Below are 27,116 nucleotides of genomic sequence, written 5' to 3'. Positions count from 1 at the left end.
AATCTGTAGCCAGTGTTCATATCTTAATTTTTTCAAAACACTAAACCAATGGTAGTTTGTTACTGCTTGATATGATCTTTAAGATATATTGCTGATCATGTTTTATTTTATTTCTAGTTGTGCTGTCTTCAGAGATAATTCTTATTTTTTAGGTGTTCATGGTGCTCTTTTTCCTTGCATAGCTCGAGGCCCTGATCTATTCTGTTTTTCTCAGAATCTCCTTTGTCTTTTACCCTTCATTTCTTACTTTCCTTAAGTTTCATTTAAAAAAGAAAAATTTACCTACAGTGAAGAGTTAGGTGTGTTGAAGTTCCTTGCTGCTTTGGGCAGTGCCATACAACCTGACTCACAGTATTTGAGTTTAAATACTTAAAGATTAATTGAATAAATGAATGAGAAATGTTAGTAGTTTCAGAGTATAGTGAGTTTGAGATGAAATTGCTTCTGTGGAAATCAAGATGAAGACTCCACAGAAACTGGAAGGGTTCCAGGCTTAGCTTATCACTTATTATGACCTTGGGAAGGTCCTTTAACTTTGAATTTTCCCCCCTACTGTGAAATGTGGAGGTTGGATTAGATTTCTGAGATTCTTCAAGACCTAAGTTAACGACTTTTGGTCTGTCCTTTTATGTATACCCAACTTAACAGACGATAGGAAAGCCAAAGACAGGGAAGTTAATTCCTTTGAATTCTAATAACTGTTCTGATATTTTCAGTTTTATATCATATGTAATAAACCAATTCTGATATAGAGCTACTAAATTAGTAGTTTTTTTCTTCAATGTTAGGTGACAAATCATCCAGAACCAGTCTCTCAGTCATTAACTCCTCAACAGCAGCCACAGTACAACCTTTCAGACCGAGACAAACAACTACTTTTCTCAGAATATAATTTTGAAGATCTCAGTGCCTCATTTCGGAGCCTTTATAAGTCAGTTTTTGAGCAGTCACTTAGTCAACAAGGTGAGTTTTTTAATACCTCTTTTGTAATTTTTTATTGAAATTTTTTAAAGAATTATTTTCACATCGCAGCTGTTATAGTTCCTTAATCTTAGAACATTACCATCATGATAAGGACTGAAGGTTCTTTGTGCCTTTACTATAGTCTGTATATATTTTTATCATAGCACAAGAATGGCAGATAAATCTATCTCTTTATGCATGCCTACTTCGTTTGATTACTAGTGGTGTCCTGAAGCATTGTGTTAAAGGATTCTGACACTGCATTTATGCCATGTGGGAAAGACTGCCATGATTAATTAGTGATGTCTAGCATGTGAAGTGTTTGAGTGGTAAATGTTGCACCACAAGAATAGATGTGCCTTGCTTTTCTGTTCTGACTGCTGTTAGCAAAGAGATAACTTTTGGAATATGGTAGCACCAAATTTGCAGTTTCATGTACGGCACTTATAAGTGAACACATTAGTTAGTGGTCATTATTTTGTACAACATACTTAAGTCAGATTTAACACTAAAAGTGATACTGGTTGAGATGTACTATTATCTCAACCAAATGCTAGATTGTTGCTATTATGTATTACTGTCCTATTAGCTGCTGGTTTAATTTTAATCAGAGTCATTTAATAGGATCAAGGTGTCTCGTTGTTCCACCATAGAACGAACACTAGCCAGAAATTGTTGTTTGGCAGATTGACTACTTACACCCCAACTCAGAGGGTTTACCTCACGGCAGTAGACAAAATAGACAAAAAATCCCTGCCTTTAAAGAGTTTACTTTTTTTTTTTTTTTTTTTTTTTGTGGTATGCGGGCCTCTCACTGTTGTGGCCTCTCCCGTTGCGGAGCACAGGCTCCGGACGTGCGGGCTCAGTGGCCATGGCTCATGGGCCCAGCTGCTCTGCAGCATGTGGGATCTTCCCGGACCGGGGCACGAACCCATGTCCCCTGCATCGGCAGGCGGACTCTCAACCACTGCGCCACCAGGGAAGCCCCGAGTTTACATTTTAATACACATCATTGTCAGATATTATGAAAGTTAATGTTATATGTAAGTGTTATATATATTGATGAATATCAGTAGTTTGTTTAGGAAGTTGGTTTTCTGGTTAAAGTGTCGTGTATTTTCTCAAATTTTATATTAAATTTTCTATAAAAGTACAAAAAAAAAAACAACTAAGACTTTGCTAAGCAGATCCAGCTTTGCTGATCATAGTAGAAAAATACTGGCTTTGAAATAACAATGGCGACAATTTCTGAAACCCATAATGCTATTTCATTACACTAATAAAAAAAAGAAAAGAATATTGATAGGAATTCTGGGTTCTAGTCCAGGTTCTACCATCAAGTCAACTGAGTTAACTTCACCTCTTTAGACCTAAGCATTCCCATTGTACAGTGAAGAAGATTAGACTAGATCAGTGCTTTCCAAATTGTTCTCTTTGGAGCTGTTGGGTTTTCTGGAGGTTTCAGAGAGAAGGGTGCAGATGAAGAGGGAGACCTAACAGGTTCCTTTTCATGGCTTCCCAGAAAACAACTTTACATTTATTAGTTTTACATACTGGGCTTCTAAAAGATGTTTTGTTTTATTTTAAAAACAATTTGGGATTAAAAATGTTGGTAGAGGGCTTCCCTGGTGGCGCAGTGGTTGAGAGTCCGCCTGCCGGTGCAGGGGATGCGGGTTCGTGCCCTGGTCCGGGAAGATCCCACATGCTGCGGAGCGGCTGGGCCCGTGAGCCATGGCCGCTGAGCCTGCGCGTCCGGAGCCTGTGCTCCGCAACAGGAGAGGCCACAACAGTGAGAGGCCCGCGTACCGAAAAAAAAAAAAAAATGTTGGTAGAGATTATATCTGGGTGCCCTCTTAAAATGTTAGGACTTTATTGGAAATAGATAATGAAATAACTGCTTTCTTTCATCTTATTGTAGTAACCCTATAGATTCCCTGTAAATGACATTTTTCCCAGGGTTAAGGCAAGCACTCTTATTAACACTTCTACCTATAAAACCTTAATTTATTATGTTTTGAGATTATCTTATAATGTACTCTGATATGATTTTACTCCTAATAACAAGTATGAGAATACTTTTATTTTTGTTTAAAATTTTTGATTCTTTTATTGACTGACAGTATGGTATGGGGCTTTATTTTCATTTCATTCAAGTAAAACTTTTTTGTGTTTGGTTCAGCAAAACATTATATGTTATCTTATGGGATATGAAAATAGTGTAGTTATATAGAACCACATATTGCAATAAGGTTTGTTAAAGTGAGTGTCTACCTGTAAACCAAACATACATTATTTTTAACATTAAGCACTTCTGGCCTAATCATCATTATCATCATAGTGGCTAATATTTACTGAGCTAAGGCTACAGCCTGCGCTTGTACCATGGCATGTAATCCTCACAACAACTCTACGAAGCAGGTACTATTATCATACCCATTTATAATTGAGGTAATTGTGGCTTGGAGTGGTTAATAATTCTCCAGAGTTACCAAATGTGTAAATTATAGTGCAGAGATTTTAGTTCCTCTTTTCTGGTGTTAAGAAATATGTAATCTTAATCCCTAAACTGTGTCTGTCTCAAGAATGTTCCATAAGAGTAATGAAAAAGAGCAGTGGTGATGGCTGTTTTGTTTTGCTTATTCTTAAGGATTCTAGCCATCTTGGACTTAAAGTTTTTGGAGTAGTCAGAGAAAGAGATCAGAAATAACTGGGCTTTATTTCTACCCTCCTCTTTTGTCAAAGGTCTTCAGACCTATAGAGAACCATCCTCAATGTGACCCAACACCTCTCCCACTTCTCCCTTAACATTTTACTCATCTTTCAAGACTCAACCCAGATATTGCCTTTTCAAGGAAGGCTTCTCTGTATTCAGAGCCCCTTCCTAGGTAAAACGGGGAAGAAGCAGAGTTCCTGTATACCCTCTGTATACTTTTGCCTTAGTATTTACAGTGTTGGACGTAATCTCCTCAAGTGTCTGTCTCTTCCACTGGACCACGAGCTACTTGAGGGCAGAGAATGATGTTTTTTCTTGGTAGCCCCAGAGCCCCAGGGTATGGTGGATACTCTATCAGTACTTGTTAAACTGAACCAAAATCGCTTCCTGACAGCATATACCTTTGCTCTGTAAATAATTTTGCAAATGTTTGTCATAAGGTATAACTGAAATCTGACCATCAGTGATCTTGCTTTGTCTCTTTTCAGGTTTGATGAACATCCCTTCTGAATCTTCCCAGCAGTCCCACACTTCTTGTTCCTATCAGCACTCTCCCGGCAGTACAGTGAGCTCTCACCCACACAGCAACCAAAGCAGCCTGACCAACAATCATGGCAGTGGCCTCAACACCACAGGCAGTAATTCGGTTGCACAGGTCTCACTGTCCCACCCCCAGATGCACACACAGCCGTCTCCACATCCGTCCCATCGACCGCATGGTTTACCACAGCATCCACAGCGTCCCCAGCACCCAGCACCACACCCGCAGCAACACAGCCAGCTCCAGTCCCCTCACCCCCAGCATCCCTCTCCACACCAGCACGTACAGCACCATCCGAACCATCAGCACCAGACGTTAACACATCAGGCACCCCCTCCCCCACAACAGGTATCCTGTAATTCTGGTAAGTTTTTGTCTTCTGACGTGTGTTTGGCTAACTGTGAATTTGGATCTGTTATCTGGGGCTTATATATATTTTCTACCAGTACTTTTCTTATCCATCTTCTTTTGTGTTTCCTTGCCATAGTCCTAGAGTTGTTAAGTCCTTCAGTCTATAGATTCACCTTTTTTTTTTCTGTACGCGTGCCTCTCACTGTTGTGGCCTCTCCCATTGCGGAGCACAGGCTCCGGACGCGCAGGCTCAGCGGCCATGGCTCACAGGCCCAGCCGCTCCGCGGCATGTGGGATCCTCCCGGACTGGGGCATGAACCCGCGTCCCCTGCATCGGCAGGCGGACTCTCAACCACTGTGCCACCAGGGAAGCCCCTGGATATTGTCTTGATTACAATTTATGTGGTAACATAGGCAAACTCAGCAACCCCTGCAGGTTTTGGTTTTAACTCTTTTGTCCTTCTGGAAAACAAGTGTTTTTGTGAGCGTTTGAAAGAAGAGTGGAATGCACAGTCTGTCTGCAATCTATTGTGATTTAGTGTGATATAGAAGAAAGAGTATAGATTTATGTCTGAAAGACCTGTATTCGAATCCTCATTATGGCTTTTTATGACCTTTGGTGCATTAACTCTTCTGGTCTTATTATTTTGTTAGCTGTAGAACAACACTGGTATACAGTGTTGTTATGCGGATCATATTGAGGATACAAAATATGAAATGCCCAGTCTAGTACCTTGCATTTACGTATTCAGTGAATGTTCCCACTTTTTCTTTCTTTGCATATTCCTGCCAAGTATTTCGTTTAGAATGATAGATTCATACCCTGATTTTAAAAGAAAAAAAAATGTCTGTTGCTCTTAAGATAGGTCTTGATGGTTTCTGGTGAGATGCTTAACTGACATTGCTCACAGACCAGGCAGTCTCTGCACTGCAGAACTCCAGAGGGTACCACAGACATAAACTACAAGTTGAATGGGGCCTCTTGGAATGGTGCAGAGTACAGCTGGCTTCAAGTCTTGGATTCATCATAGTGGCCTTGCTAAGTCATGCCTCCTCTCTAGGTTCAATTTCTTTTGTTTGTAAAATGCAGGGAAATAATACCTTTCCTGCCTGTCTCACAGAGCAGATTGCCCCAATGCATGATATATTGGCTTTGAATCCATTTGTAAAACTGAATTGGGATCGGCCAATATCAGGAGTAAGGCCAGCTCAAACTTCTGCTATCCAAGATTTATAAGATTGCCAATATTATTTTTATAGGTGTTTCAAATGATTGGTATGCAACACTTGATATGCTAAAAGAAAGCTGTCGAATCGCCAGCAGTGTTAATTGGTCAGATGTAGACCTTTCACAGTTCCAAGGTGAGTATTGGTTCCTTCTGACTTATAACCAAATACACATATCATGTGTTTTTGAATAGATTTTAAGTCTCTTTTTAGTGGAAATAAGTATCTCCTTATATAGTGTTTCTTTTGCAGTTCGTAGTATGCTTAAAAACAACACTTTGCAAAATTCGTAATGAAGCCTTTCAGCCAGGTGATGTAGTGGAGGTTCACAGACAAGAGTTCTGAAGGAAATTTGGCCACATTTAAAAGAATCAGATTTTGAATAATTTTTAAAATGTCATTCTTCATTGCATGGGCAGAAGATTACCGGTGGAAATTTTGAGGGCTGGAAAAAAGAAGTGCTGTTTTCTTTGCAGTGTTTGCAGAACCATGCTAACTGTATTTCTAATGCTTTCCTCATAGGTTTGATGGAGAGTATGAGACAGGCAGATCTCAAGAACTGGTCTTTAGATCAGGTTCAATTTGCTGATCTCTGTTCTTCTCTTAATCAGTTCTTTACACAAACTGGCCTTATCCACTCACAGAGTAATGTTCAGCAGAATGTCTGTCATGGTGCCATGCATCCAACAAAACCTTCCCAACACATTGGAACAGGTATGGATTTAATTATCTTCTTGATTTTCTCTTTTTCTCATTCATATGAGATTCAGTAACTGTCTGGGGCAGCTTGATATGTTGTTAATGATAGTAGTGATCCATTTATATCTTTTTATTTCTAAGAAATGAATGAAATCAAGTAATTTATTTAAGATATATCTTAGAAAAATTGAGATAAAAGAGACTGTATGTTTTTCTCTCATTTACATGATTATTTTATTGTTTATAATTGACTTTCCTTTGTGAACTTTAACCTTTCAAGTTACCAAACAAGAATTAAATGTCTTAAAGATATGTACATTTTAATTTTAAGAAGAACATAGTTATGAGGTGTTACCAATTTAAATTTGTATAGACTTGCAATGAAAATCAACATATCTTTATATATCTTCTAAGAATGTTAAAAAAATTAAAGTTCAGAGTGTATATGAAGAGTATACATAACGGTAGTCTCATTTATGTTTTACTCTGAACTCAAAATTTGTGCTTTGTATTTTTTCATCTTACTTTCTTCCTTTACTTTTTACCCTTGTAGCCATCTCGTTTACTCTGATTGCAGAGCCTACAGTTTTCTCAAGTTTACATTCTGTGTTTAATATCCAAGTTCTTTCTCTCTTCATTTTAATTTCTTGATGCCTTTATCTCCAAGTTGACTTCTTTTCTGTACATTGTCTAGTTTTTAGAGTTGATGCTAAAAAGCTCTCTTTTCTATCCTGAGTGGCTTCCTTCAGTCATTATCCTAAATTATTTCACATACTTGGTTTTTCTAAGTTCTCAAGATCCCTAGTCCTTTTTGTGAAATCTTCATTTGTGTCTTTTGATACAAAAGAAACCTTCCATCTTTGCTTCTTCCACTTGAATAGCTTACCTAACTTGAAAATCTCAGTGGTTGTGTGATTTTGGTGACTTATTCATTTCATAAATCATATTCATAGAAGAGCCTCATTCAATGCCTGGCATATATAGGAGGTACTTAGTATTAACTGAATTTATTGAATGCCCTCTATGTGCCAGATACTAAGCCAGTAAACTTTTTTTTTTTTAATAACTCTTTAGCTTCTCTCTCTCCCTCTCTCTCTCTCTCTCTCTCCCTCTCTCTCTCCTTTTGTCACTTCTTTTTTGGTTCCTGTTAAAATAAATTTCAAAAACTTTATTTTTATTGTGGTAAAATACACATAAAATTCACTGTCCCAATCATCCTTAAGTGTGCAGTTCAGTGGTATTTAAATACATTCATAATGTTGTGCAATTATCAACACCATCCATCTCCGTAACTCTTTTCATTTTTGTAAAGCAGATACTCTATACTTATTCAACAAGACCTCTCCACCCATTTCAACCCTTCACCAGCCCGTGGCAACCAACATTCTACCTCTTGTGTCTTGAGTTTTAACTATTCTAAGTACCTCGTATAAGTGGAATCATACAATGTTTGTCTTTTTGTGGCTGTCACTTAGCATAATGTCTTCAGGGTTCATCCATATTGTAGCATATGTTAGAATTTTCTTCATTTTTAAGGCTGAATGTATGTATAAGGCTATTTTTAAGGCTATTGTATATATAATACATACCACATTTTGCTTATCCATTCATCTGTTAATGAACACTTGGGTTGCTGCCATGTTTTAGCTATTGTGAATAATGTTGCTGTGAGCATGAGTGTACAGATATTTTCAAGACCCTGCTTTCAATTATTTTGGTATATACTCAAGTGGAATTGCTAGATCCTATGGTAATTCTATGTTTCATTTTTTGAGGAACCATCATACTCTTTTTCGCAGCAGCTGTACCATTTTACATTTCCACTAACAGTCATAAGGGTTCCATTTTCTCTATCCTCACCAACATTTGTTATTTTCTTTTTTTTTAATAGCTTTGCCCATTTCTTGATTGGGTTTTTGTTGCTGCTGAGTTTTAGGAATTCTCTATATTTCTGGGTATTAACTCCTTACCAGATATATGATTTGCAAATATTTTCTCCTATTCTTTTGTTTTCTTTTTTACTGTGTTGTTAGTGTCTTTTTTTTTTTCTTCTTTTGTTGTGTATGCCTTTGGTATAGTATCCAAGAAATCATTATGGAATTCAATGTCATGAAGCTCTTGCCCTCTGTTTTCTTCTAAGAGTTTTAAAGTTTTAGGTCTTACATGTAAGTCTGACCCATTTTGAGTGAATTTTTGTATATGGTGTTATATAAGGGTCCAGTTTCTTTTGTGTGTGGATATCCAATTTTCCTATTACCATTTCTTGAAAGACTGTCTTTTCCCCATTGAATGGTGTTGACACCTTGTTAAAAATCATTTTGACTATCTATGTATGTATTGCTGGGTTCTCTATTCTGTTCCATTGGTCTTTATGCCAGTACACTGTCTGACTGTAGTTAGCTCTGTAGTAAGTTTTGAAATCAGGAAGTGTGAGTCTTCCAGCTTTGCTGTTCTTTTTCAGGATAGTTTTGGCTATTCACAGTCCCATGAGCTTCCATATGAATTTTAGGATGGGATTTTCTATTTTTGCAAAAAATGTCATTGAGATTTTTTTTTTTAACATCTTTATTGGGGTATAATTGCTTTACAATGGTGTGTTAGTTTCTGCTTTATAACAAAGTGAATCAGTCATACATAAACATATGTTCCCATATGTCTTCCCTCTTGCGTCTCCCTCCCTCCCACCCTCCCTATCCCACCCCTCCAGGCTGTCACAAAGCACCGAGCCAATATCCCTGTGCCATGCGGCTGCTTCCCACTAGCTATCTACCTTACTACGTTTGTTAGTGTGTATATGTCCATGACTCTCTCTCGCCCTGTCACAGCTCACCCTTCCCCCTCCCCATAACCTCAAGTCCGTTCTCTAGGAGGTCTGCGTCTTTATTCCTGCCTTACCCCTAGGTTCTTCATGACATTTTTTTTTTCTTAAATTCCATATATATGTGTTAGCATACGGTATTTGTCTTTTTCTTTCTGACTTACTTCACTCTGTATGACAGACTCTAGGTCTATCCACCTCATTACAAATAGCTCAATTTCGTTTCTTTTTATGGCTGAGTAATATTCCATTGTATATATGTGCCACATCTTCTTTATCCATTCATCCGATGATGGGCACTTAGGTTGTTTCCATCTCCGGGCTATTGTAAATAGATCTGCAATGAACATTTTGGTACATGACTCTTTTTGAATTTCGGTTTTCTCAGGGTATATACCCAGTAGTGGGATTGCTGGGTCATATGGTAGTTCTATTTGTAGTTTTTTAAGGAACCTCCATACCGTTCTCCATAGTGGCTGAACCAATTCACATTCCCACCAGCAGTGCAAGAGTGTTCCCTTTTCTCCACACCCTCTCCAGCATTTATTGTTTGTAGATTTTTTGATGATGGCCATTCTGACTGGTGTGAGATGATATCTCATTGTAGTTTGGATTTGCATTTCTCTAATGATTAATGATGTTGAGCATTCTTTCATGTGTTTGTTGGCAGTCTGTATATCTTCTTTGGAGAAATGTCTATTTAGGTCTTCTGCCCATTTTTGGATTGGGTTGTTTGTTTTTTTGTTATTAAGCTGCATGAGCTGCTTGTAAATTTTGGAGATTGATCCTTTGTCGGTTGCTTCATTTGCAAATATTTCCTCCCATTCTGAGGGTTGTCTTTTGGTCTTGTTTATGGTTTCCTTTGCTGTGCAAAAGCTTTGAAGTTTCATTAGGTCCCAGTTGTTTATTTTTGTTTTTATTTCCATTACTCTAGGAGGTGGGTCAGAAAGGATCTTCCTGTGATTTATGTCATAGAGTGTTCTGCCTATGTTTTCCTCTAAGAGTTTGATAGTCTCTGGCCTTACATTTAGGTCTTTAATCCATTTTGAGCTTATTTTTGTGTATGGTGTTAGGGAGTGATCTAATCTCATACTTTTACATGTACCTGTCCAGTTTTCCCAGCACCACTTATTGAAGAGGCTGTCCTTTCACCACTGTACATTCCTGCCACCTTTATCAAAGATAAGGTGTCCATATGTGCGTGGGTTTATCTCTGGGCTTTCTATCCTGTTCCGTTGATCTATCTTTCTGTTTTTGTGCAAGTACCATACCGTCTTGATAACTGTAGCTTTGTAGTATAGTCTGAAGTCAGGGAGCCTAATTCCTCCAGTTCCTTTTATCGTTCTCAAGATTGCTTTGGCTATTCGGGGTCTTTTGTGTTTCCATACAAATTGCAAAATTTTTTGTTCTAGTTCTGTGAAAAATGCCAGTGGTAGTTTGATAGGGATTGCATTGAATCTGTAGATTGCTTTGGGTAGTAGAGTCATTTTCACAATGTTGATTCTTCCAATCCAAGAACATGGTATATCTCTCCATCTATTTGTATCATCTTTAATTTCTTTCATGAATGTCTTATAATTTTCTGCATACAGGTCTTTTGTCTCCTTAGGTAGGTTTATTCCTAGATATTTTATTCTTTTTGTTGCAGTGGTAAATCGGAGTGTTTTCTTGATTTCACTTTCAGATTTTTCATCATTAGTATATAGGGTTGCCAGAGATTTCTGTGCATTAATTTTGTATCCTGCCACTTTACCAACTTCATTGATTAGCTCTAGTAGTTTTCTGGTAGCATCTTTAGGATTCTCTATGTATAGGATCATGTCATCTGCAAACAGTGACAGCTTTACTTCTTCTTTTCCGATTTGGATTCCTTTTATTTCCTTTTCTTCTCTGATTGCTGTGGCTAAAACTTCCAAAACTATGTTGAATAAGAGTGGTGAGAGTGGGCAACCTTGTCTTGTTCCTGATCTTAGTGGAAATGCTTTCAGTTTTTCACCATTGAGGATGATGTTTGCTGTGGGCTTGTCATATATGGCCTTTATTATGTTGAGGAAAGTTCCCTCTATGCCTACTTTCTGCAGGGTTTTTATCATAAATGGGTGTTGAATTTTGTCAAAAGCTTTCTCTGCATCTATTGAGATGATTTGCGTATACTGAAGAATCCTTGCATTCCTGGAATAAACCCCACTTGATCATGGTGTATGATCCTTTTAATGTGCTGTTGGATTCTGTTTGCTAGTATTTTGTTGAGGATTTTTGCATCTATGTTCATCAGTGATATTGGCCTGTAGTTTTCTTTCTTTGTGACATCCTTGTCTGATTTTGGTATCAAGGTGATGGTGGCCTTGTAGAAGGGATTTGGGAGTGTTCCTCCCTCTGCTATATTTTGGAAGAGTTTGAGAAGGATACGTGTTAGCTCTTCTCTAAATGTTTGATAGAATTCGCCTGTGAAGCCATCTGGTCCTGGGCTTTTGTTTGTTGGAAGATTTTTAATCACCGTTTCAATTTCAGTGCTTGTGATTGGTCTGTTCATATTTTCTATTTCTTCCTGATTCAGTCTTGGCAGGTTGTGCATTTCTAAGAATTTGTCCATTTCTTCCAGATTGTCCATTGTATTGGCATATAGTTGCTTGTAGTAATCTCTCATGATCTTTCTTATTTCTGCAGTGTCAGTTGTTACCTCTCCTTTTTCATTTCTAATTCTATTGATTTGAGTCTTCTCCCTTTTATTCTTGATGAGTCTGGCTAGTGGTTTTTCTATTTTGTTTATCTTCTCAAAGAACCAGCTTTTAGTTTTATTGACCTTTGCTACTGTTTCCTTCATTTCTTTTCATTTATTTCTGATCTGATTTTTATGATTTCTTTCCTTCTGCTAGCTTTGGGGTTTTTTTGTTCTTCTTTCTCTAATTGCTTTAGGTGCAAGGTTAGGTTGTTTATTCGAGATGTTTCCTGCTTCTTAAGGTGGGCTTGTATTGCTATAAACTTCCCCCTTAGAACTGCTTTTGCTGCATCCCATAGGTTTTGGGTCGTTGTGTCTCCATTGTCATTTGTTTCTAGGTATTTTTTGATTTCCTCTTTGATTTCTTCAGTGATCACTTCATTATTAAGTAGTGTATTGTTTAGCCTCCATGTGTTTGTATTTTTTACAGATCTTTTCCTGTAATTGATATCTAGTCTCATGGCATTGTGGTCAGAAAAGATACTTGATACAATTTCAATTTTCTTAAATTTACCAAGGCTTGATTTGTGACCCAAGATATGATCTATCCTGGAGAATGTTCCATGAGCACTTGAGAAAAATGTGTATTCTGTTGTTTTTGGATGGAGTGTCCTATAAATATCAATTAAGTCCATCTTGTTTAATGTATCATTTAAAGCTTGTGTTTCCTTATTTATTTTCATTTTGGATGATCTGTTCATGGGTGAAAATGGGGTGTTAAAGTCCCCTACTATGAATGTGTTACTGTCGATTTCCCCTTTTATGGCTGTTAGTATTTTCCTTATGTATTGAGGTGCTCCTATGTTGGGTGCATAAATATTTACAATTGTTATATCTTCTTCTTGGATAGATCCCTTGATCATTATGTAGTGTCCTTCTTTGTCTCTTTTAATAGTCCTTATTTTAAAGTCTATTTTGTCTGATATGAGAACTGCTACTCCAGCTTTCTTTTGGTTTCCATTTGCATGGAATATCTTTTTCCATCCCCTTACTTTCAGTCTGTATGTGTCTCTAGGTCTGAAGTGGGTCTCTTGTAGACAGCATATATAAGGGTCTTGTTTTTGTATCCATTCAGCTAATCTGTGTCTTTTGGTGGGAGCATTTAGTCCATTTACATTTAAGGTAATCATCGATATGTATGTTCCTATTCCCATTTTCTAAATTGTTTTGGGTTCGTTATTATAGGTCTCTTCCTTCTCTGTCATTGAGATTTTTTATATGGATTACATTGAATCTGTAGATTGCTTTGACATCTTAACAATATTTTCTTGCAGTCCTTGAACATGAGATGCATTTCTATTTATTTATGTCTTCTTTAATTTCTTCAGCAATGTTTTTTAGTTTTCATTGTACAAGTTTTTCATCTGTAATTAATTTATTCCTAAGTAGTTTATTCTTTTTGATCTCAGTGAAAAATCTCAGTGAAAAATGGATCTCAGTGAAAAATGGAATTGTTTTTGTAATTTCCTTTTCAGATTGTTCATTGTTTGTATATAGAAATGTGACTGAATTTTGCATGTTGACTTTGTATCCTACTACTTTGCTGAATTCATTTATTCTAACAGTTTTTCTGTGTGTAATCTTTAGGGATTTTTATGTATGAGATTATATCTGTGAACAGAGATAAATTTACTTCTCCTTTTTTAGTTTGGATGCCTTTTGTTTCTCTTTCTTGCCTGATTGCTCTGGCTAGGACTTCCAGTACTGTGTTGAATAGAAGTGGTGAAAGTGGACATCTTTGCTTTGTTCCTGATCTTAGAGGAAAAGCTTTCAGTCTTTCACCACTGAATATGATGTTCACTATGGGATTTTCATACATGGCTTTTGTTATGTTGAAGTAGTTTCCTTCTATTCCTAATTTGTTGAGTGTTTTTATCATGAAATGTGTTGACTTTTGTCAAATACTTTTTCTGTGTCAGTTGAGATGATCATGTGGGTTTTTATCCCCTTCATTATGTTAATGTGGTATATTGCACTGGTCAGTTTTCATATGTTGAACTGTTCTTGTATTCCAGGAATAAATCTCACTTGGTCATGCATGGTGTGCATAATCCTTCTGTCATGTTATTGAATTCATTTTGCTATTGTCTTGAGAATTTTTGCATCAAGGTTCATAAGGGATATTGGTCTGTAGTTTTAGTTCTTCTTTAAATGTTTGGTAGAATTCACCCATGAAGCCATCAGATCCAGGGATTTTCTTTGTACAGGAAACTTTTGATTAACTCGTTATAGGTCTATTCAGATTTTTGTCTTTCTTCATGATTCAGTCTGTGTTGATTTTGTGTTTCTAGGAATTTGTCTGTTTCATCTGAGTTGTCCAGTTTGTTGGTATACAGTTGTTCAAAGAACTCTCTTATCCTTTTTATTTCTGTAGAATCAATAGTAATGTCACCACTTCAAATTCTCATTTTAGTAATTTGAGTCCTTTTTTTCTTAGTCCATTTAGTTAAAGGTTTGTCAACTTTGTTGTTTTTTTTCAAAGAACAACTTTTGGTGTTAAAGATTTTTCTCTAATGTTTTTATGTTCTCTGTTTCATTTATCTCTGCTCTAATCTTTATTATTTCTTCCTTTCTGTTAGCTTTGGGTTTGGTTTCTTCTTCTTTTTTAGGTCTGTTTTTTAATGTAAGTCTTTATAGCTATAAATTTCCCCCTTAACACTGCTTTTGCTGTTTCCTGTAAGCTTTGGTATGTTGTATTTTTGTTTTCCTTCATCTCTAAGTATGTTCTAATTCCCCTTGTAATTTCTTCTTTAATCCATTGGTTAAGTGTGTGTTGTTTAATTTCCACAAATCTGATAATTTTCCATTTTTACTTCTGTTTTTGATTTCTAACTTCATCCTGCTGTGGTCAGAGAAGATACTTTATATGGTACCTATCACTTAAAATCTATTGAGACTTGATTTGTAGCCTAACATATGGTCTGTTCTGGAAAATGTCCCATGTGCACTTGAGAAGAATGTGTATGCTGTTGTTGTTGGGTAGAATGTTCTATATATGCCTGTTAGATCGGGTTGATTTATTGTGTTAAATCCTCTATTTGCTTATCTTCTGTCTGGTTACTCTATCCATTATTGAGATAATGGGTATTTAAGTCTGCAACAGTAATGGTAGAGCTGTTTATTTCTCCTTTCAGTTCTGTCAGTTTTTGCTTCATATGTTTTGCAGTATGTTATTAGGTGCATAAATGTTTGTAATGTTTGTTCTGTCTTCTTGCTGTATTGCACCTTTTGTTGATATATAATGTCCTTCTTTACAAGAAGTAGGACTTCACAAGACATCTCTTGTAACATTTTTTGATTTAAAGTCTATTTTGTCTGATATTAGTACGACAATCCCTGTTCTCCTTTGGTTACTATTTGCATGGAATATCTTTTTTCATCCTTTCACTTTCAATCTGTTTGTGTCTTTGGATCAGAAAGTGAGTCTTCTATAGTCAGCATATGGTTGGATCATGTGTTCTTATCCAGTTCTGCCAATTCTGTCTTTTGATTGGAGGGTTTAATCCATTTATATTTAAAAGAATTACTGGTAAGGAGTGAATTCTGTGTTTTGCTATTTCTTTGCTGTGGCTTGTAGCTTTTTTGTCCCTTATTTCCTGCATTACTGTCTTCGTTTGTTAGTTGATTTTTTGTAGTGAAATGTTGAAATTCCTTTCTCATTTCTTCTTGTGTATGTTCTGTAGCTCTTTGTGGTTACCTTGGGGATTGCATTTAACATCCTAAACTTACTACACTCTAATTTGAATTTATACCAATGTAACTTCTATAACATGCAAAAACTCTGCTCCTTTTCGGCTCCACCTCCACCTCTTTTGGTTGTTGATGTCTCAAAATTACATTTTTCTACATTGTGTGGCCCAAAACATATACTAATAATTATTTCAAATGCATTAAATCTCTTAAATCATGTAGACAACAATATGTGAAGTTACAAGCCAAAGTTACAATAATATGAGCTTTTATACTAATAGTTTTTAGAAAACATTTTAGCCTCTTAAATCATGTATAGAACAAAAAGTGGAGTTAAAAATCATTGTTATGCTAATGCTGTCTCTATAATTGCCCACGTATTTACCTTCATTGAGATCTTTACTTTTTTCATACGGCTTTGTGTTACTGTGTAGTGTCCTTTCATTTCTTCCTGCAGGACTCTCTTGAGCATTATCTTCCGGGGCAGGTCTAACAGTAACAAACTCTATTAGCTTTTATTTATCTGGGAATGTCTTAATTTCTCTCTCACTCTTGAAAGGATACTTTTACCAGGTATAGGATTCTTTGTTGACACTTTTCTTTTAGCACTTTGGATAGATTGGCCCACTACCTCTGGCCTGTAAAATTTCTGATGAGAAATCTGCTTATAGTCTTATTGAGGATCCCTTATATGTGATAAGTCACTTCTCTCTTGCTGCTTTCAGGATTCTCTCTATATCTTTGGCTTTTGAAAATGTGATGATAATCTGTCTTGGTGTGGGTCCCTTTGACTTCATCTTACCTGGAGTTCGCTGAGTTTCTTGGATGTTTATATTCCTGTGTTTCATCAAATTTGGGAAGTTTTCAGCTCTTATTTGTTCAGATATTCTTTCGGCCCCCTCTTCTCTCTCTTCTAGGACTCCCACAATGCATAATTGGTCTGCTTGATAGTGTCTCATAGGTCCCTTTGGCTCTGTTTGCTTTTCTTCAGTCTTTTTTCTTTCTGTTAATCAGCCTTGATAATTTCCATTGTCCTATCCTATCTTCACATTTGCTGATTCTTTCTTCTGCCTTCTCTTCTTTGAGTCCCTTAGGTGAGTTTTTAATTTCAGTTATTGTACTTTTCAGTTCCAGAATTTCTTTTTGGTTTCTTTTTATGTTTTCTGTCTCTTAGTTGATATTTCATTGTGTTTATGCATTGCTTTCTTAATTTTCTCCACCTCTTCCTTTAGTCTTTGAACATCTGTAAAGTTGTTTTAAAATCTTTGTATAGTAGATCTGCCATTAGGATTTTTTTTCAAGGACGGTTTCTGTGGATTTGTTTTTGCTTTGAATGGGTCATACTTTCCTGTTTATTTTTATGCCTTGTGATTTTTTTTGTTGTTGTTGAAAACTATACACTTGAATCTATTAATGTGATACCTGTGGAAATCAGATTCTTCCTCTTCCCAAGGGTTTGCAGGATTTTGTTACTGTTTTTGGTTGTTTTTGATTGTTGATGTTGGCATGTATTTTTACTTATTTGTCTTCTTCCATTCCATCTTTTTAATCTATTCTTCTATGTGGACAGCTTATCTTTGGTCCTCTGATAGGTTCTAAGCCTATAACTTGTCCCTTTCAGGATACATCACTTACTTTTCTAGCTTGCTTGAAGTCCTAGACCAGGTGTACCATACTTTGTCCATTGTTTCTTCGTTCTCCTCTCTTCCTTTCTTTCCCTGTTCAACGAAAATTGTCCCTTCTAAGTGCTGCCACATTCTCTTTTCCAAATCACCTTAAACCATTTCAGTCAACCTTAAAAGTACTAAGTGAATTTGAGTAGTTTATATGTACATCAGTATGCATGTGTGTTTGGGGGTGAGCCCCTGTGTTGCTCAGATCGTTGCCTTCAGATCAGGGAATTCTAGGAAAGACAGGTAGAAGAAGATGTGGGTCAGTCTTAAGGCCATTTCAGAAGGCCATTGTACATGCTTGCCAGTAGCTCCCCTTTCTGCAATTTCAAAGCTGTAGGATGAAACAAGACTTTCTTCAAGTTTGTGGCCTAAATCTCTAAGAAAGGTCCAAAAGTACCTTTTGATTTTGGAACTGGGTACTCTTGGTCAGCACTTTCCATCTGCTGCTGTCCTCTGTCAGAGTGGCCAGGCATCTCTTCTAGATTCTCTGTAGACTGAGATCCTGGGTTATTCCCCTAAAGCCCTTTGTTAGTAGACTTCTGTGGTCATCTCTGCTTGATCCTTGACCTTGATTATTTGGTTCTGGTTTTTATGATTCTCTTAATTTTTTCTGCCATCTTTCCCTTTTGTTGCCAGCACTTCCTTTCCCTCTAGGGTCCCCCCAGCTCCTCCTTGATTCTCAGTGCTACTCCATTCATAGCCTATCAGATGCAGAAGACCTGTAGTTTTCCCTCAGTGTTTATTTGTCTCCCAATTTCCTTCCCCTTTAGTCTTTCCCTTCTGAGTCAAAAGAACTTTAGCGAGCCCTGGCCTGCCAAGCCATGTTGACCTTTGTCAACACTTTGTGTGATCAGCTCTGGTGTTCAGTATCTATCACCTCATGCCTGCTGATGTCTTTTCACAAACATTCAGGGGTTTTATTTGTTTGTTTGTTTTTAACTAAAATTTTTTTAAAAATTTTTGGCTGCATTGGATCTTTGTTGCTGCACACTGGCTTTTTCTAGTTGCAGTGAGCGGGGGCTACTCTTTGTTGCAGTGCTTGGGCTTCTCATTGCGGTGGCTTCTCTTGTTGCAGAGCACAGGCTCTGGGCACGTGGGCTTCAGTAGTTTTGGCACGTGGGCTCAGTAGTTGTGGCTCACGGGCTGTAGAGCGCAGGCTCAGTAGTTGTGGCACACAGGCTTGGTTACTTCTCTGCATGTGGGATCTTCCCAGACCAGGGCTTGAACCCATGTCCCCTGCATTGGCAAGCAGATTCTTAATCACTGCGCCACCAGGGAAGTCCCATGTTCAGGTTTTTTACATGCCAGCCTGCTTCCTTTTGTTTTAAGTCCTAGCCACTTTCTGTCATTCTTTTATTCTCCTTCTTGCATCCCTGTGTTTCACATTTATTCAGATATCTCATTTCTCTTATCTCTACCACCCAATAATTCTTTACCACATTTTCTTAGAAATGTAGTGTAAGAGGGGACTTCAGAGAGCTGTTAAAGCTGTTATCCTTTTATTTAACAGGTAAGGAAACTGATCCAAAGAGAGAAAGTGACTTGCCTGAAATTACAAAGTTCATTTAGATATAGGTCTTGACTCCCAGAATACAGCCTTTCCATATCCTTCAAACTTTCCCTGTCCCGTCTGTCTTCAAGACTCCCCTTTTGGTAAATACCTCTTTGGCCTCCTTAGAGATGCCAGAAACTAGTGTTGTAATGTGTTAGTGTGGAAGGGGGAAGGAGAAAAAGATGTTGTAGTACACAGTGTATTCCCTCTTCTTCCTAAATCATTTTACCTGTATTTACAATTTGTCTTGCCCAAAATGTTTAAATCCTCCAGTAATGTTTAAGTCCTCTAGTTGTGCTGTTCTTAATTTGATGCTCTGCTTAAAGGTCATTAAATACAAGTAGAAGTGCATTAATTCAGCAAACATTTATTTACACCTTTCCTGTGCCTGACTACATAGTGGGGACTAGGAATAATGAGGTGACTCTAGAATAATCCCTAATTTCAAGGAGCTCACAGCCTGATAGGTGAGACAAGTCTATCAAATACAGTATTATGAGGACTACATTTCTACCACAGGGCAATGGGAATAAGAGAAAGGGGCTTACTTGTCCTAGGGAGAAAGAAAAGCTTCATACAAGATGACACATTTCAGCTGGACTTTGCAGGATAAGTGGGATTCTATATGACAGAGAAGTCTGATCATTTCTCTGCTCAAAACCCTTTATTAATGTCCGTTTTTCTCAGTAAAAACCAAAGACCTTACTGTGGCCTATATGGCCCTACAGAGTCTGGTCCCCCATTACTCTCTGACCTTGTCTCTTTTTCCCTTCCCCTCCCCTCCCCCTACCTCAGGGCCTTTGTACTTGCTCTTTCCTCTATCTTGAGTGAGCTTCCCCAGATAGGCACATGACTCAAGTTTTTCCGTAAAAAAACACCTACTACAGTGATACCTTCCCTGACCATCCTACTTAAATGGCACCTACTCAGCTCTCCTTTTCCCCTCTCCCTGCTTTATTTTTCTCTGTAGCGTGTATAACATACTATATAATTTACTTTATTTTCCTCCCTCCCGTCTTCACCCCTCCCAATCCCCTGAGAACCAGCTCCAAAAAGACAGGGAGTTTGTTTCTTTATTTATGTATTTCTAGTGCATAGAGCTGTGCCTAGCACAAATACTTCTTGAATGAATGAATGGTCATTCAACAACAGTCTACTTTCAAGAAATATGTTGTGTGATTAGATTTTTATCGAAGTATAGTTGATTTGCAATATTATATTAGTTTTAGGTGTACAGCACAGTATAGATTTATAAATTCTCATAACTACATTCTAAATGTTATAGGATCTCAGACATCTTTGAAACTGCATTATAAGTTAATTTCTTGCTTAAAAAGTCCAAGTAGACTCTCATTGTTCAATCTGTAATGAGAACATGGGGAAAAAATGAGGAGTAATGAGAATCTCTATATGAAAATAAAATCTTATGAATGTGACAAGTTTCAAAAAGTTAAGGCCATTTGTTTAATGTGGGTGTCTGTTTATTCCCTTAATCTTGTTTATTTCCATAATTCTCTAATTCTCACCTGTCTCCTCCTTTAAGGTAAGAATTACTAAGCCAAAAAAAAGAGAAATGAAAAAAATATATATAAAAACAGATTAATTTAATCTCCAATAAAAATTAGGTTTTGTCTTATGACTTGAGTTGTTAAGGATAAGTAGAAAGAGAGCTAAGATTTTGCAGGATGGAGGCTGGGATGTTGTTCGTAAGTGAATGACCATATTACTCAGAGGAGGGCAGCCCCTCTAGCCGGATGCAACCTTTAAAAGGTACATCAGCCACGAACGTGAAGGCCGATCACATTTTTTCTCCTGCACAAATATACTAGAGCTGTAACTTAGTATAACTTTTATTAGTATAACTTTTCTCTTCTTTTCTTCCTAAATCTTCAGTGTGGTAAATTGGTCAGAGAGATCAGTTCTGACTTTAAACTTTACTCTAAAAAGACATGTTATCTTGGGAGGCAGTGGCTGGAAGTCAGAACTCTTGGGTTCTGTTCCTGGTTCTTTCTCATTTTCTCTCGTCTCATTTCCTCACCTACATGAACAGAAGTAGGGCTGGATTAGATTATCTCTGAGGCTGTCTCACACTTGGACAGTCTGACTTTCCAGTGGCAGGTGGAAACTTGTGAGCAGCCAAATATAGTGTGCCCTACCATGAATATAAAACGGAGATTCTTCTTCCCTTTCTAGTTTCCTCTGGGAAAATGATTGCTGTTTTCTAGTTTGATTACAGCATTCCTAGAATGCAAGTATAGTTTGTGTGAAACACTAGAATACCTTAGGGAAATAGCCTTTCCAGAATTCTGGATGTTTCATATAATATAAACCAGTGTTACGGTGGTTCTTCCCCAGGAGTTATTGTGGGAGGTTGCATGATGTTTCCTCCCCTCCCTTTCTATTTTGCATTAGGATGCAATATAATTGACATTCTGGAGCTATTATACTTGATGGCTGCTGTCAGTGAAAGCATATTAACTTAAGAACCTTCTGAAATGCTATTTGAATGAGATCTGTGTTTCCCATCTACACATCTTCTAAATAATATGTTTTTAATCACCTTTGATATAGCTCTTTTACTTTATGCAAATCTTTCCTGTCACTTTGTGCCTCCAGTCACTTTGTTAATCAGCTAGGGCACACTTAGGTCTGCTTTAAGGATGCGAAAATCAGGGCAATAGAGACAACCATTACTGGAAAGAGCCCATGAGTTAGGAGAACTGAATTCTAGCCCTAGGCCCTGTCAAACTGATGTGTCTTTGGGCAAATCTCCTCAGCCTTCTGAGCCTCTGTTGCCTCATCCATAAAATGGGGGTAATCCCTGTCTTGCCTTCACTGTGGGTCTAGGGGGAGACTCAGATGAAGTAATGGGATATGAAAATGCTTTTGAACTATAATGAGGTATGTAACAACAACAGACATAACTTACCTACGAGCTTCCAGAGAGTTAGAGGCAGTGCCAGAATTAGTACCAGTGTACTCACACCCAGCCTGGCACCATGTTTGAAAATCCAGCACCACCTTTGGCAGAGTTGTAGCATCTAAAAGGAGTGATCTTTCCTTCCCTTTCCTTCCTCACTTTACCAGCTTAATTTAGTTTTAGGTAACAGTTCTATTAAGATTTTTATGTTTGATTTGCTTTACTTACGGTACTATGTTTTCCTTCTGTCTTCTTCACAATCTGATCAGGAAATTTGTACATAGACTCCAGGCAAAATCTCGCTCCTTCAGTGATGCCTCCCCCTGGTTATCCTCACATCCCGCAGGCACTCAGCACTCCAGGAACAACAATTGCAGGTGATTTGGGGTGTGGTGTGTTGGGGTTGGTACTTGGAGTTTAATATTGAAAAAGGCTTTAGCTGCCCCGACAGGGAAGGAGGCTGCCTCAGGAGCGGGTGAACTCCCTGTTTCAGAGGGGTGGGGTGCAGAATACCTGTAAGATGAGGATCAGAAGAGCCACCTTGTAGAGGCTTCTGGGTGGGTAAGTGAGAGCATATGCGCTGAGTTCCTGGCACACATAGGAAGTGTTCAATAGGTGTGTGTTTCTTTCTTCCTTTGTCCTCTCCCAAGTCACTGCTGACATTGCCTCCTTCCTTCCAGGCCATCACGGAGCCATGAACCAGCAGCACATGATGCCTTCCCAAGCCTTCCAGATGCGGCGCTCTCTGCCTCCAGATGACATCCAGGATGACTTTGATTGGGATTCAATTGTGTAGAGCTTGTTTCTTAAGGCACCAGACAGACCCAAGCGTTACCTTTCTGTGCAGTGAAGGGAAAGGTTTGAGAGAATCCAGTTGAGAAAACAAAGTTTCTAATCATTTTACCAATGTTATTGAAATTTTTTTTGAAGACAATCAAAAAGATTTTAGCTGGATAACTTACTGCTTTTATCTGACCCAGACAAGTACTACATGTTTGTCTCCCTGCCAGCTGCCCTATGTAGCTCCTAATTGTTGTGTGATTTGAACGGCTTTTGCATATTTGTGTCAGTTTGATGTTGACCACAAGTGCCAGACTGATTTTTCAGACAGAGCCTATTTTGCTGCAAGCAGTTTATAGATGCATATATGTAAATACATGTACAAAAATTATTGAAAGGCTTCAATTTTTTCTAATTGGATTATTATGTCTTGAAAAGAAAAGTTACTGTGAGTTTTTATTCCTTGTTAGGCTATTTTCGGCAGGATGCTTTTAACTGATGTAGGCAACTGAAAGGAAATAGATTTTTTCAAAGCCCAGTTCCCCTTATTTAATCTTTTTCGGAAATGTGAGTATTGAGTTCTACTCAGTAAGCCAGAGAACCCAGAGTTTGATACTCTCCAAACAGTCCAAAGGGGCATGTTGTTCCTGAGCAGCATGAAGGACTGACCAATGTTTTTTTGATGCCTGGGGGATTCTAGAGTTCATGTTGCACCGTGTCAGCATCTGGTTTTCTAAGTCTGCATTGTATGCCAGTATTCAATGTGTTTGATTAGAAGCTGGGCACTGCTTGGCTTTTGAAACAAATCAATGTCTCCACATTCACTTATGTATTTATTATTCAAAAGTGTTATTTTAATATTTATTGCTATCTTCTGTGAATGCTCAGCTCCTCTTGGGTTCATTAAGGAGAAATGCAGTGTCTGAAAGCACAGAATTATTTTTCTTGATAAGAGTTTACAGACAAGACAATCAGAGAGAGATTGTGTCATTCTCTTTATCATTACTCCTGCCATGTGAGTATATTCTCTATCTTTGCATTCCTGCTAATTGAGACTTATTTGCTAAGTAGGATTTTCTGGAATTCGAATCAGAGTTCATTTGGGCAACGGGACAGCAGGGCAGTGTTTGTATAGCAAGTTTCCCCCTCATTCTCTTTCCATTTAGGAAGCACTGAAAGGAGGGTAGAGCCACACATGGATTTTATTTGCCTCCGTCTTCAGTGCAGTTACTGTCGAGTGGCCTGCTGTTTCTGTTGTCCTGTGTGTCTGTGTATGCATGACGTTTGGTTCCTTTCTTTGAAATGCAGCCTGCCTCTTAGGGGTTTTTATTAGTTGTTTGTTTTTTGTTTTGTTTTATTTCACAGTTACTTTGCATGGATTGATTGTCTTAGTTTTGTAATGAAACTAAGAGAAATGAGATTTCTTTTTTTAATGAATAGATTTTGAATTGGTTCTTTAGACCAGAAAAAAAAAGCAGAATTTTTCAGGTCTAATGGGGAAACGATGTTCCATCAAATCAAGGAGTACTAACTGCTCACTGGTTGCCTTTTAGCATCTCTAGTCTCTATCAGCCATGCTTATTAAGTCACTTTAATTACCCTTACTGATTCTGTGGTTGAGTAATCTCTACTTGAACTAAACAAACACCTTTGTTTCTCTGTGTGTGTATGTGAGAGTGTTTGCGAACGTCTTTGGGTATTTTTTTTAGTGGAGTGTTGCCTTGAATGAATCACTGGGAAGCCAGCCATGGTAAAGGCTGGTGAGGTTGGGGAGGAGGGAAGGGCTTTATATTCCTGTTGTTTGGATCCTGCTTGGCATGAAAAAGGAAACTCAGTTCCAGCCCCTTGGATCAGTAAAAATCAGAGGATTCTGGAAAGGCAGCCAATCAAGATGAGATAGCAGCCTGCAGAGTAAAAGCTTGGAAAAAAGGGGGTGATTCTCAGTAGTCTGCTCAAGTCACAGTTCTCTAGATACCAAAATAGCTGTTTTGAAACTATAAATTGTATGGGTAGCAGTGTGCACTTTAAACAATTTGGGTGTTAGAATGCAGTAGCTTATACTGAGTTATTCAAGTAGAAACCGCTGATGAAGATGTTACAAATTGTGTGAAGCTAATTTCCCATTTGGTAATCATTTACTGATTTGCAGTGATCAATATTTTTGTGAGAATTTAAACTTACCATGAATGGCCCTGGAGGCAGAGCCTCCATCCAGACCCATCCCACACTAGTGATTCATGTGGCCAGGGAGCCCGGGACAGGCTTTCTCACGGGCTCCAGCCAGACAAGGCTCCCTAGTGAGGTGCAGAGCATCCCTCTAGTGGCCATCTCAGTTGGTAGTTGTAAATGCAGAGCAGTTCTGTCTTGGACTTAAATTGACTGAAGACTTTTGGGGAAACGAATCCTAAATGCATGTAATCAAATGGGGGTACTCTGTCCAGGAGAATAATCCGACTGGCATTTGTGGCAGTGTTTGAAATGTAAATGTATTCATGTATGTTCTTGTAAATACATGTCTCTCAGATGTCCTTTGAAGTGGGAGGGAATCAATCTGGGGATTATTTCAAATGGAATAGAGTATTTTGATATTGTTCATTCAGAGGGTGATGTGTACATATCTATATTGTATATATGTGATGAAAATGCATTGGCTTTTTGTGCAGACACAATCTGCTCTCTGTACTGCTGTTGGACAGTCAGTGTTTTAATGTTTCTACAGTTTTGCTATTGCACGATTTCATATTTTGCCTCTATGATGAACGGCACCCATTCTTTGTAACTGTTTAGTGCTGTAAAGAAATATCCCAAGTGTCATTAGGATTGTTGCTGCCAGAAGTGATATGCATGAATGGCACTTAAAATAAATATATTATGTTAACTCTATTTACAACACCAATTGGTCTGTGTCATTTGCTGCAGTTGAGGGAACAAGATTGGAGCTAGTCCAGAAGCAGAAAGCCTGGAGTTAGTCATTCCTTGGGGTCTCAGAGGTTGTGTCCCATGTACTGCTGCCTGAGAACAGTCATTGCTGCTGTTTATTGAACATCTCACTTGCTCTGTGAACTTGAGGAAGTTATTTCATTTGTCTGAGCTTTCATTTTCCTCATTTACAGTGCCTATAAAATGAGAATAATACCTACCTCCTAGAGTTGTAGAGGGATTAAATTAATTAAGGCATTTAGAACAGCATCTGAAACATGAAAAGTACTCAGTATGTGCCACATGCTGTGCTAAGTAGATATTGTTATCCTCAGCTTACATGTGGGAACAACTCAAGTAGAGGTATAATGGCTTCCCCACATCCTTTGTTGGTAAGTGGTAGAGCAAAGGTTTGAATCCAGAGCATTTGACTCCAACGTCATGTTTTTTACACCGTCCTCTATTACTTCCAGTGGAACACCCCGGTCCCTCTACCCCTACCCTGGACCCTAGTCTTGCCCCCAGCACTGCCTTCCCAGAGTGCTCTTTCCAAAAGGTGAAAGTGGAGCTTCTTAACATTTGCTGAGCCCACACTGTGTCAGCCCTTTCCATGAGAAATTTAGAGATGAAAAAGCTACGGTTCCTGGCTGTAGGGGGTACAGACTTACCCAGGACAGGGAGCAAATGCCAGCCCAGGGAACTTGCCCAGGGAAGCTACTCTGAAGATGCCCCCTGGCAAGGCAAGATTCTGTTGGTGAGCAGTTAGGTCATGCTGAGGCTAGGGCATTGGCTTAGGAAAGCCTTGGGGGTGGGCATGGGCTTTTTAAGTTGAGTTTTCAAAGGACTCAACGGGAGAAGGTGTTTCCATTTATACCACTGCTCTGAGCCAGGCATGGAAGCTAGATTAGCATGGGCGCAGGGTGAGGTTGAAGCCAAAGAAGTGACGGTTTGCTAGTTAAGAGCCAAGCACCAGCAATCCCTGGAGTTGGGATGAGTGCTGGTGTCCCGACCTGATTGTGGAAACAGGCTCAGAGAGGCTACCAATGGGCAGACCAACGACACTGGTGGAAGTGGACTTGAAGCTGCAGTCTGTCTCACTCAGGAAGGGGAGAGATTCCCACCAATCCCATAATCCTGCTCAGGACCCCTCACTACTTCTAACTTAACCCATACAACACTGTCAGGAAAACCTATTTTTAACCATTTTACCGATGGGAAACTGAGGCTCAGAAAGATTAACTTGCCTTAATTAAGTTCTCATAGGTAGTGGAGGATCTGGGATCATTCAGTCTGGGCCTGACTCCAAAGCCCATTTCCTTTTGCTCCACCCAGGGATAGTGCCTACCCATCCTGTGTGTGTGTGTGTGACTTGGAGGAGCTCTGCTTTTCCATCAGTGCCTCTGAAAGACTGTAGTAGGGGGCACGGTTAGATCTGGTCACTTTGTGCTGATTCAGGCACAGCTAAAGTGCACCTTTGTGCTGATCAAATGAGAAAAAGATCATAAAGATGCATGTTTCATTCTTGTGGCTTTACCATGTTGCAGTGTGTTA

General features: G+C 38.4%; 1 protein-coding gene across 2 annotated transcripts in view; it reads left to right on the top strand.

The window, feature by feature from the left end:
- FOXJ3 (forkhead box J3) overlaps positions 1 to 25,529 on the top strand; it is a 131,667-nt gene extending 106,138 nt beyond the window's left edge. For both annotated transcript variants that reach the window (XM_060020464.1, XM_060020454.1), the window contains 6 exons: positions 789 to 963; positions 4,165 to 4,581; positions 5,829 to 5,930; positions 6,318 to 6,509; positions 22,136 to 22,243; positions 22,547 to 25,529. In XM_060020464.1, coding sequence (XP_059876447.1) covers positions 789 to 963; positions 4,165 to 4,581; positions 5,829 to 5,930; positions 6,318 to 6,509; positions 22,136 to 22,243; positions 22,547 to 22,662 — 1,110 coding nt within the window. In that variant the 3' untranslated portion in view covers positions 22,663 to 25,529. The remainder of the gene's footprint in view (positions 1 to 788; positions 964 to 4,164; positions 4,582 to 5,828; positions 5,931 to 6,317; positions 6,510 to 22,135; positions 22,244 to 22,546) is intronic.
- Positions 25,530 to 27,116: the final 1,587 nt, after the last annotated feature.

The sequence above is a fragment of the Delphinus delphis genome, chromosome 1, assembly GCF_949987515.2.
Source record: "Delphinus delphis chromosome 1, mDelDel1.2, whole genome shotgun sequence".
In the NCBI taxonomy this organism is placed as follows: domain Eukaryota; kingdom Metazoa; phylum Chordata; class Mammalia; order Artiodactyla; family Delphinidae; genus Delphinus; species Delphinus delphis.
This window is presented reverse-complemented; position numbering and strand designations above follow the sequence as displayed.